The sequence below is a fragment of the Lonchura striata genome, chromosome 4A (assembly GCF_050655825.1).
Source record: "Lonchura striata isolate lonStrDom1 chromosome 4A, ASM5065582v1, whole genome shotgun sequence".
In the NCBI taxonomy this organism is placed as follows: domain Eukaryota; kingdom Metazoa; phylum Chordata; class Aves; order Passeriformes; family Estrildidae; genus Lonchura; species Lonchura striata.
In genome coordinates this window covers 9,977,758-9,990,447 of record NC_140742.1, presented here as the reverse complement: position 1 = coordinate 9,990,447, position 12,690 = coordinate 9,977,758, and the positions used below count along the sequence as shown (strand labels likewise).

General features: G+C 37.0%; 1 protein-coding gene across 8 annotated transcripts in view; it reads right to left on the bottom strand.

The window, feature by feature from the left end:
* Nucleotides 1-12,690, bottom strand: part of STAG2 (STAG2 cohesin complex component) — a 72,772-nt gene that overhangs the window by 30,771 nt on the left and 29,311 nt on the right. For all 8 annotated transcript variants that reach the window (XM_077786528.2, XM_077786533.2, XM_077786532.2 and 5 more), the window contains exons 2-5: nucleotides 5,938-6,082; nucleotides 4,036-4,114; nucleotides 2,945-3,106; nucleotides 87-183 (exon numbers count right to left, since the gene is read on the bottom strand). In XM_077786528.2, coding sequence (XP_077642654.1) covers nucleotides 87-183; nucleotides 2,945-3,106; nucleotides 4,036-4,114; nucleotides 5,938-5,981 — 382 coding nt within the window. In that variant the 5' untranslated portion in view covers nucleotides 5,982-6,082. The remainder of the gene's footprint in view (nucleotides 1-86; nucleotides 184-2,944; nucleotides 3,107-4,035; nucleotides 4,115-5,937; nucleotides 6,083-12,690) is intronic.

Below are 12,690 nucleotides of genomic sequence, written 5' to 3'. Positions count from 1 at the left end.
AAAGCAATGATTGAGAATCATGCTTAAATGATACTTGGAATATTAAATATTACTTAAATGGATGAGTAACCATTTCAGCATCTTACCTTTGCAGCCTGAACACTGAATAAAGAAGTTAATGAGATCAAGAAGTGCTATATCTCGGTCATGTTTGTATGACTCTATCCAGTCATCCACTACTGACTGAAAGAAAACAAATAAAAAGGCACTGCTCAGTTTTCATAAATGGAAGACATTGTTACTTAACTGCTTTCAAGTAAGTGATTCTTCTTCATCCCTTTAAGTAACTTGAACACTCTTTTTTGATTACTACAGAATTAAATGCTTAAATGATCTTTTACTGCTTTTTCTGTTCTCAAGAACTCATTTTATTCTATAGACATATACCAGTACAAAACTGACACCTGAACATAAAGCACAGGAATACCATATCCTTCTACAGTAACATTTTTGGAGGAAGAATGAAAAAATAATTGGGGTATTTTAGAGAATTGGGTTTTTTATTTACACCCTTCCCCTGCTCTGCCAAGCCACTGACATTTCTCTGAAGATATTATTTGTGCATTCAACTTCAACAGCTACAACTCCCCATATTCTTTAAAAAATGTGCTCCTTGGATGAATTTTGCATCATCCACATTTACCATAACTGGTTGAACAGCACTGCTCTACACTACATGGATATTAATTACTCAGTAGTCACTAAGTAAAGGAGGAACAAGTACATTTTATTAAAAGACCTTAGTGGGAAGCAACTAAACCTGTGATAATCATTTTGAGAAAACAGAATTTACATGCAATTATGTTTTAGCCATCCATTTGTAGAGTACAAACCATCTACTGCCAAGGTCATAAAACACAAACACACAATTTTATTAACACAGGCACAAGAGACTCGCTGTAGTATCAAGTTCTCATGTTTGACTTTTCTTAATATGTTAGTACCCTTCCCTAAATGATGGAATAATTCAGAATTTCAAAAGACAGCTGAACTATTCACCATCTCCAAGGCTCCCTATCTGTATTCCCCGTGCTTACTCTCACAGCTGTGATATTGCTGTGAGGACAAATTAAAACATATTGCCGTCAAGAAAATCTTCTGAACAAAGATACAGCTAAATCCTCTTCCCTGAACCTCAGATTGTTTATAATGTAAAGCACAACTGTTATCAACGCAACAGAAAGAATTAAAAATCTTGTGAATGTCATTCACAAGATGAAACTGTCATTTCTCTTCCCAGCAGGAACAGAACCTATGAACTGGACCTGAGTGGACTGACCTGAAGGGAAGAATGAAATGCTGAGAAAATAAGTTTGGCTTCTAAAGAAGGTTATCGTGCAAGAACTGAAGAATGATAGGAACGGAACAAATATTTCCATTAGGCAGCCTTGTTTTCAGAATCTATTCAATTTAAAGAAGCGCCAGCAAAACAGTTGTTTCTTGAAATGTTGTCTCTGGAAATGAACCACCTCCTCTTTTTGCCAGGGAACAGACACTAATTCACAGAATCACAGAATAGATTAGGTTGGAAAAGACCTTTGAGGTCATCGAGTCCAACCTATGACTTAACACCACCTTGACAACTAATTCAGAAGGTACAGAATAGAATTTAAAATAAAGTAGTTAACTTTAAATTATTACCACAATTTTTTCAGATAACACTGGAGGCCATGGAAAAAACTTTGTACTCTGACTGCTGAAATGGACTTTAGTTTAAAAATAATTTGAGAAATTTTTTCTTCCTAGTTTTAAAAAATTGACAAAGATTGAGGTATCAGTTTTGCAATTCAACGGAGTAATCAGACCTGGCAAAGGTCCATTTTGCCCTTGGAAAGCAAAATATTTTGACTGTATATCATTTTAAACAGTTAAAAATTCATGAAGATACAATTACTGATTACAGGCTGAACAAGTTGCACACAGCAATAGCTAGAGAAGTATTGTTTTTCCATCTGCTTTGAAATAGAACAAAACAAATGATGGGAGAATCAGAATTTCTCTGTGCAAATACATCCAAGTAATTTGTTCTTGTTCCCAGCTGCAATGCAGGAGCCTGTAAACCTTGAGAGGACTGCACAGCAACCCAGCTTCCTGCACATGTGTTACAGGAGCTGCAAACTCTGGATTTCCAGTCCCAAAGATAGTCTTTCTTCCACACTGCCAGGAGTCACATGAGTGAGTCAGCAGCAAAGCTTCATGGCTGACAGGCTTACACTTATTTCATTTTAACCCTGTGTCAGCTGGGAAGCTCACAGACAAGCAAACACTTTATTGACTTATCTGAATTTAAAAAAAACAACAAAAATAGTGCTGTATAGTCTGACTTCCATCCTGTTAGTAAATGCAGTGGGGAAGAGTACCTAATGTAGATACTTGAAGAGGTTAAATCTGCCGTAGGTTGACTTGGCCAGAATATATTGCTACAATGTAAGTGGCTGGAATTTGGGTCAGGAAATTTAAAGAGGAGCCTGTAAGTTTTAGCTAGTGATTTTACTTTGGATGAGAGAAGAGAAGCAACTATTTATTTCACATAATCCAGAGCTTAGATAATCATGCTCTGGATGCATGTAAACACATCAGATTCTTGTTAAATTCTATGACAACAGTAAGTCTAAACCACATTTGTATTTAGTTACCATCACACAAAAAGGACTTTAAAGTTATGCAATCTAAAATAACCTTTCTTCATTCAGGATACTAAAAACTTGTTTTGAATTGTAGTATGGATATATTAATGAATAACATTTAAAAATGAAAAATCAGTTCATTCAAGATCAAACATCAACAATGCAAAACCACTTTATTTTGATTCTTACACTTAAAACCAGCAAATTGAAGGAAAAAATTACTTTCTACTTCATTTGATTAAACTGCATGTAGAAGAAAGTGTTGTTGTATTGAAATTGTATCTACATCCAAGTCATACAGCTATTCCAGGTCTTACCTGCATAGCACTCTTGCCCATTTTCACTACTTCAAAGAGCATCATGTTTTCCACACCATTCTGTTGGTGATGTCCATTCATCCGATTCGGACCACTGGGTTTCCCTCCTCCGTTTCCACTTTTTCCCTTCTCTGCTGGTCCTTTTTTTCCTTTTTTACAAGTCTGCAATCACACACACAAAAGGTTTTATTTAATTATCATGAAGTATTTAAAAAAACATCACTATCCATACCATGACAAATATAAGCAAAGCCTTTGATTTCAGCAACCCTATTTTTTAAATTTCTTACATATATCTGTATGTCTGTGCGTATATGTGTGTGTATATATATATATATATATATATATATATATATATATATAAAATTCAAAAGTTGAGAACAGCAGATCCAGAGTGATACAAAGACCAGCAAGAACTCCAGAGGTTCCTCCTTCCCCCATTTAAAATCTTTTAGCAACTAAAAATGTGATTAGTGATAGTGTGTAACACAGATATTTCTCATGTTTAAATTGTAAATCAGATTATTCATATTTCCTTTAAAACAGTTAAGGTAATTTCCTTAACACATCACAAAGTCTCCTCTGCAACTCAATAACCTTTTGTTTTTTCCGTTTGAATATAGGTTGGCAAGATGGGGGGTGAGGAAGAGCAGACAGGTGCATTTGTATTTGATTTCCTAAATCAAGTGTGACTTCCAGAAAGAAGAAAGAACATTAAGTACAAATTACATTACCATTGTACAAAATCCATCACCACCTCTCCACAACCAGGTGCTTGGCACTAGAACAGGCTCATGGGGTGTCCAGTGAGGGGTCAGCAGGAAAGCCCAGGCCAGCACAGAGCAGGGAAGGAGCCACCCATGGTGGCTGTGAAGCCTGTGACAGGCACATCAGGAGGACAACTGTCCCAGGAAGGGAGACAAGAGCTGGGAACTGGGTTTAGACCTCCCACTCCACTATTTTAACCTCCTGTCTGCAACCTTGCATTTTCAGAAAATACTCTTTCTTGCTCACTGAACTTCAAAGAAAGTGCTAAATTCTTCAATTCGTAACAGTAGAAATGTTTCAGTATCCCTAAAGAGTGAACATACTTTGCCTTTGCCTTGTTTTTGGTTTTTTCCTTCAATATCCTCAAAGTCTGTATCAGAAGAGAAGTGTGTTTCAGACTCCCTGCAAGGATAAAAAGACAAACCATTCACACATTTCATCAGAAACATTCTTAAATATACTATATAAAATCTCAGTCCAGTAAGTCAACACCAACAGTGAAACTTTTCCCAAGCCTACTGTTAAGGAACAGAGCACACCCCCACACTCACAGCCTATCCTGTCTCCTCCAAGCAATGTACCTGTGAAGGAATCCATACAGGGAGATTAAAAGATTTGAGGGTAGGTAGAAAATAGCAGCAGGCTGGGAATCATGCCTTTGACATGTGACAAACATGACAACATCTCAAAAAGCAAGGAGTTTTAAATACTGGCCACAAATATCTAAACAAAATGAGAAGGAGAAAAAACCCAACAGCAAAAAACATCCCAAAAAGCGTAACTTTCCCTGACAACCAAAGTGCCTCAACAGATTTCTTCATGCTGTTAGAAACTTAGCAAATAATTAATAGGTTTGCACTTATGTTGAAAGGTACAGAAAAGAAGTCTAGGTGAGGTTTCCTCATCAAAAAGCTGTAGCTCTGTTTAGGCTTATAAGGTGAAAACATACTAATGGCAAACTCATTGGATTTCCTACACTTAAAAATACACTGTATTGATACACAAATCCTTGATTGGCAGCATTGATAGGAAATGTGAATGTGTGTGAAATGACCTGAATTGTTAATACAGAATGTTTGGCTTTTGTATTTTTACAGTTCCTGTAGAAATTAATTTAAATGATGCTACAAGAGCTCATTTTAATACAGAGATGCAGTACAACGAATTTCAGCTGCTATCACAAATTTCTGATACAGGCTTCCTGATTCAATTAACAAAATAATCAGAAACATGACTGGAGGCATGGGAGACTCATTCTAAAATGCTCCAGACATTTACCGTCTCTCACTACTTCAAGTACCTTTCGACATGGACTCTGCCATGTCTAGTTTTGCTGACTATGCAAGCTGATATGGACTGGAAAAGCCTGCAAACCAGGACACTGGGGAGAAGAATGAAAGAAAGAAAAAAAGTGGAAAAAATTTCTTCTTCTAAGATTCCTAGATGTTCTTATTTTCACAGGGAAGATCTAAATATAAATTCCAAATGCTTCACTAAGCAATAAACTGTACCAAAAGAGTACAAAACTATTATAAACAGTTGTAAAACCACTACTTCTTATTAAACCATCTTCCAATTTCTTTCCAATCTTTATTTCTCACTGAAAAGAAAAAACACCCACACAAACTCAATGATACAAAACTGCACCGTTGCATCTTTTTAGACTTCATAACTGGGTTAATCCATTTCAACAGTCTAGAGAAATGTGTTCACACCAGTCCCTTGACAATAAAATGGAATGAACTGGATTCTTTTGGTCTCCTTAAAATAATTACTTTACTTCTCTATCCTAAACTGCAATCCGTACCTAATTCTAAATATTGGAAACTCAAATGTCAGTTTCTAAAAAATTGTGGGAAGACAAAAAGCTTAGTAAAATTATGTCAAAAACACCAAGGAACTGATGCCAGAGTGAAGTCATTAATTTGGCTTTAACTAAAGCATTTGGCATTACATATTTTAAATATTAAGTGACTCACCCCAGTTAAGGGCAAATATTTCAACTACTTGATTTAAAATCAGATTTTTAAAAATATTTTAAAAACTTATTTACTGTTGAATTAATACTCAAAAAAATTAAAAATGCTTTTACCAACACCTCAATAGGGAAAAAAACAGAATGCCATTCTTTATTATGTTTTCTTGTTTCCAAGAGAAAGTAAACCATAACACAAAAAAGACACAGTACATTTACAAACAGAACAACAAATTTTTAAAACACTTACTGAAGGAGAGTAAAATCAGTTGGTATTTCTGGAGCTGCTATCATTTCTTTATCATCTTCTGGAACACCACTGTATTAGAAAGATATTCAAAAAGCAGTCTGAAATGCAAGCTTACTTTTCTTTCTTCCTTTGTAGCAGACGACTTCTAGAATGAAATAAATAAAAAATACAGTGAAAATTATTCCACACATGGAAGGATGGAGTTGGAAACACAGGAAAGGTAGATCACACTATCCTCTGTTTCCAACCAAGCTTTTTCCTGTTTTAAAGATTTTGAGTCCTCTCATGATCCTACTAACAAAGTGACTCTACAAATGGTAAAAACATTGCAGTAAAATACAGAAACACTGTAAAAAACCCCAACCAAACAAAATGCAACAAAAAAAAAGAAAAAACCGAAAACAAACAAAATAACAAAAACAAAACAAAAAAAAATCAAACACCTCACACACACATTTTCTGAATAGGATGAGCAAATTGGAATGGTTTTCATTAACACCTCTAAGTAGCAGAGCCCAGAACTGACAACACTAGGGTAATTCTAGTTCTAGTTGACCAAACCAAAACTAGACTTGATGTTGAACTTGAAGCAAAATACGCGTATTCTTCAAGATATTATATACAGCAACTTTGCATCTCCAACTTGCCAACTTCCATGTAATTTCCCATAAATATAATCTCTTCCAACAAGTTCTTATAACCAGCTGCTTCACAACTCCATGTCTTACAGAGTTGATAAACCAGACTTACAACAGGTTTAACAATTGAAGCATTTGTCAAGACTCTTAGGAGTACCAAGGAAGATAATACTATCCACATATTATAAAGGAAAACATTGGAAACACAATTTTTTAGCAATAAAATTAAAGATCGTGAAATACTTGTTTTAAACTTCATTATAAAAAATTTAAGTTTTTATCTTATTTTTCCTGTTATCAAGGGGGAAAAAATCTCCCTGAGTACTTCAAAAGCAAGTTTTAGCCATCCACCAGGTTTTCTATGTCACTTGGCTCCTCAGATTAACTTTTACACAGTGAAATTAAGAAAGTATGATGTTCAGCTATTTTAAAGACAGAATACCAAGGAGAAAAACTTTCAGAGTCATTCTGCTGACTCTACAGCTTTTTGGAGTGATTAGGTATTTGAGGGAAAGATTAAATTTTGGCATGCTAAGCACATGTTGCTCAAAGTATGGTAGCCCTGCTCCAGAGACTGCATTTCAAGTGAGCATGTGGCAGAGAGGCTGGACAGGTTTTCTCCTGCAAGTGCTTATTCCGAATGCTAGGGGCCACTGTAGCTTCCAGGATTTAGAGAGATGAGAGAAACCATAAACTCTGAATTTATTAAGTTCTCTTTCTTCACATTGCACATAATTACATTAAAGTAGAGAACCACAGTGGAAATAAATAGTGACAAAGGCAAGGCGGTTCAATCTCAAGACAGTCTGCAAGTACAAAAGCATGTTCCATCCAAAACACAGCAGAAGATAAAAAGCTTCAAGAAAAGCGATGCTGCAGAATGGCAGCACCCTCTGCCACTGCATTCCTCCCTTCTCCAAAGGCACCACATGGGCACACGACCAATGCACTCCGTTCACACTCCCTGTAGCAACCCCTGCCCAGCCACTCACCCTTGTAGGCTCTGCCAAGTCAGAATCACCCAATTAAAGTCCCCACCAAAATGGGCAAAATGCAATTCAAGTATTTTTCCCCAAGATTCTCAAGCTAAACTGGTTCAACAGCAGATATCCAGAGTCAAGGAACAGGAAACACAAGACTGCATAGCCACCAGCAGGGGAGGGAAGGGTATAATTCCCTTCTTTGGTGTCAAGGTGCTATTATACCATCCAGGCCATCTGTGAAATGCCATGCTCAGAAGCTAATATATCAGAAAGTTATACACTTTGGAATTGTTTCATGTACTTTGTATTTATTTATCTCTTAATATTTACTTTGATTCCAATCAGCAATATAAACTTGGAAAAAAGGACACACTTTAATGCCTTGGTCATCAGGCTGGCACCTGCTCAGCTGTACAGGGAGGGGGAAACAGGAAAAAAAAAAAAAAAGAGAAATTAAGAAGAAAGATAAACATCTACACAAGTTCTTTTTGAGGCACGCTTGTGATTCAGTCCCAGTGGAAAGCAGAGATGCAAACTGCAAAAACCACATTGCCCAGTTTCAAGTTCAACCTGTCTATCAATGTGCTGGTATTTGATTTTTTCTAGTTTACATTTTTTAATGTTAAGAGGTAAGACATCTACTAAAGTGACAATCAGGATCCTTACAAGCAAACTGACTCCTTATATAAAACCCAAGCATACCATGCTATGAAATTTTGCAAAAATCTCAATACATTCTTATAATCACAAAAAGTAAAGAAAAAACTCCAAAACTATGAAAAAGGATGTGCAAAGTATTAGAGTATTCGTTCTCTACATCAAACAACCCAAATAAATCAGCAACAAAAGCTGTCTGCCATTTAGACCAACCTGAACTTCTTGTCAGAACTGTTCATCTTAGTACAGAGCACAAAACATTAAACACAGCATTTGTCAAAACCACCTCCTAGAATAGAGCAGACCTATCAAGTTCTTGCCTGATGCAGAAGCATTACCTACTGAGATACACATTTTTTGTTTTTCTTGAAGGTAGAACAAACTTAGCCCTCATGAGTGCAACTATATACTGGCATTCTGGAAAACAGAAGCTAGAGATGAACACCTGGCAGTGGTGTACAAAGAGCGTAAGGGAGCTCAGGTGTCAGGCTTAAGTTTCAGCAATGACCAAAAAACCCCTTGCATTTGTCCTACTAGAGAATAATCTCACAAGGTTTACACACAATCCCGAATGAGTCTTATGATGCTCAGCCAGCAGAGTCAACCCAGTCCAGTAAGTGCCCTGGCAGTGGCCAAGAGAAGCTGCCCAAGGAAGACCACTATCTTCTTTATAGCAAAGTTTCCCTGAATTACTTCCTAGCATCCAGAAATAATCTATGGATTTTGCTGGCCAGAGAGCTTGCCCCTATATTTCACAACACCTTTTTTTTTTCCATTAGTATTTCCAAATAGTTTTTTAACTCAATACTCAATGGAGGGTCTTCCATCCAAGAACTCCCACAGCCAAATTCCATACTACAAAAAGGCATATTCTTTGCCTTGAATTTATTATTTTCCAACTTTATGTCATATTCTCTTGTTCTGGTATGGGAGAAAAGCAACACTGGTCATTCCTCAAGATTCTTCATCTCATTAAACACTTTCTGGGAATTCAAGAGTACTGCCAGCCACATCTTCCTCATGCCCACACTGGATGACTCATTCAAAGCAAGTGGTTCAGGAAGTCAATACAGAAAGATGCTTATATGAAAGATTTTTCTACCAAAACTTTTTAAATATATCAAGTTCATCTATCACAGCGAAATCTGAAAAGAAAGAAGTTAAATTCTTGCAGATGTCATTCCAAACAGTGCAGGTCTACATTATCTATTAAATGAGTTCTAATAAACAAATTGTTTTAAGAACTCTAGGAAGTAAACTCTAAACTAAACTGTATCATAAAAATTAGCTCTCGAGTTTCTTTTTTGATATGTTCACAGAATTCCAACTTTAATTTTCCCAAGCAGATACTGAAATCTCTCAAGTCTGTGAAAACTTTAAAAGGCATTCAACTTTGTGAAATCATAATTAAATTATTAACTATAAAAAGAAAATGTATCCTGCTGAAGGATCACAAGGTGGAGCTCTAGCCTAAAGCTAACTGAAGAAACTCCAAAAGACAGGTCATCCAGAGGTTGACCTAGTTATTTCTCTGCAATAAACTTTATAACAGATTGCTAAAATTGCAGTAATATTGTAGCACATTTCCTTTAGATTTGCATTTAGATTGTTAAAACACCAGAGGATTTCTTCATCTTTTTGAAATAAAGGCACATACATGTTTGATTCCGATGACTCTTAAAAAGACAGAAAAGCATACAGCCACTGTAGTATGACTAGTCTCAGTAATTCGCTTTCAAAACAAGCAGAAGAATTTGAAAAAAACATTATAAGAGCAGAAATAATGTATCTCTTTATTGTACCTTGCTATTTAAAACTTCGCCATCAAAACATTACTGAACTAAAAATCCTCCTGGAACAACAGGAGCAGTCCAGCAACAGTAATGATACATAATGCTTCCAATTATAAATGTAGGAGAGGTTTCTACTGAGAAGAATTTGGCTGTTAAAAGCAAGAGGCAAGCACGAAACACTATCAAGACTACAAAAGCATATTCATTGAAAAAGATTTAAATCTTAAAGGTCATTTATCCCTATTACATGAATATGTAGGTATGGTTGTGATTAACTCAACTACACTGGCCAACTGCTGACAGAATTCACCAGCACAATTCACACAGTAACACATAGGCTGTCATCAGCAGCTGCTGAGGGCTACCTGTCCTCCCACAATTCCTATTACATGCACAGATATTAATGCAATTTAGTGAGCAGTGTTTGCTCTAAGAATATACCTAATTATATAGGTATATATACACACACACACTATAAAGAACCACAAAACCAGTCCCAAACATTTGTGTTTTGTACACTTGTGTAAATGCAGGAACTCCAGTGTTATTGATCAAGCTCACTGTGAGGTTTCAGGTACATGGGCTTTGGCTGGGGAATGCTCTCTACACAAGCTGTTTATTTTGGTTGCTGTTGGATCCTTGGCATCTATCGCCTGGAAGTTTTATAATGCAAATCAGTAAAACAGTTATTTTGTTGGGAAGGCAGAGATGTAAAATTTAAAAAATGGCTACACAGCCAGGACAAAGATTTGGATAATACAGAATAGGCTTTACAGAGATGTATTGATTTTTTCCCCGTAATTCAATTAATCACCTGTAAAATCAAGGACCCCACTTAATTCAGAAAATTAGAACTTCTCAAACTATGATGCTGGAGAATATGGCTGAAGTTCACCTCTGAATTATTTACCTAACCATGAATGAGAGATGCTGATGACTCAGGACCAATTATGCAGCAACAACAGTTAAAATGCTAGTCAGATAAAATTTAAATAAAGGATCAGAAATATGTCCAGTATTTTCCCTCCACTATTTTAGAAGAGAAAGACAATATCATCTCTCACCCCTTTTTCTGAGAAACCAAAATGTGCCTAACTTTTTGTTTGATAAAAAAAGAGTTGGAGCTGGTTATTCAGAGGAAAAAAAACCACACAGACAAATCTGCTTCTTCATATTCCTTTTGCTTTTATTTCTGTACAAGGACTTGCAAGCTAGATTTTGAGCAAGTGCATGACATTCCCTACAGACCTAAAAGAGTGTGTTATTTCTACTAATAGTACACCACCTAATATTTCAGCTGCTAGGAATCTTTAAAGCAATTCTACAATTTGAGTAAAATACAGAAAACATACTTCAAGTGTAATTCTGCAATGTAACTGTACTTTAATATTAGTTATAACCATACCAGCAGTTTTGATCATATTAAGATAGTGTAATCAAGAGTAAACAAAACAATAATGCAATTAATACCTTTATCTGTGTGGTTATTTCTGTGCTGTTTGCTTAACAAGAGAGACTTTTAATTCCTTTACAGAAAGACCTGAACTATAGACCATCAATCCACAATCTTCCTTGCTTACCAAGAGAAACGTGGTCAATATACACAGCACCAGTCCACTGTGCCAAAGCCACTGAACAGTTAACATGCCAACAAAGACTCTAAATTACTGAATTCACACAGCTCTTATGTTTTCAGGCTCTTTCTTCACATTTCCCCCCCCTAAACTTACAGCTGTTACACCCCCTTTGCACCACTTGGGACCATACATCTTTTAATCTTTCAAAAAATTTTAAAAAGCCATGTTATGATGGTTGTTGATTTTATGCCATCACTACATTTTTTTTCCCTGGCCTTCTCTTTCGTTTTTTATAATATTTGCTCCTTAGTTCATACAAGTCTGCTGAATAAGTGGGAAAGAGCCATCTCAGAACATGCTTTTGCAACACCGTGGGCTGTTCCTGCAAGCAGGTTTTCCTTTCCTCTCTCTAAACACACAGGAAAATTTCTGCTCATTCTGGCACTCAGGCAAACCAGCAGCAAGCAAATTATAAAACCAAAACCATTTCCTTCCCCCATGATTAGCCCTCCATTGGCTCAGCCAACTGAATCAACTCCTCCTGCAGCCACTCAAGTCACTGGATGGGCAGCTGAACTCCACCTTCACAACAAAACCAACGAGCTTTGCCAGGGTCAGAGCATCACCACCAGCAGCAGCAGAGTTCTGCTGTGACACAGGACCTCAAATACCCATGTGGCAAACTGCAGGCCCTGCATGCTTCCGGCCGGGATTCCCACCCTTCTCTTGGGAGGAGCCACTGCCAAAAGCCAGCAGTTCAGTGGGGCTGAGCAGGCACCAAGACCCAATGGCCCAGCAGCCCTGCAGACAAGCACCTGTGCCAGCACCTTCTGTCTCCGAGCTCATCAGGAACCTGCCCATCGCAGCTGTCTCCTCAAAGCATTCTCCCTGCTCCTTTTCCACATGCACTTCCTCCATTTTCATTACACAGCACACACACCTCCCAAACCATTCACCTCTCATCACCCCTCAGCCAGAAGCCGGCTGAGAGCATCTGAGGACCCCCAGAACCTGAGAGAGCCAGCCAGGAAACAGCCAAGAACATGGAAACACAGGCCCCCAGAAGTAATGCACACCGGTCAACACAAAGCAAAATTTGTTTTCA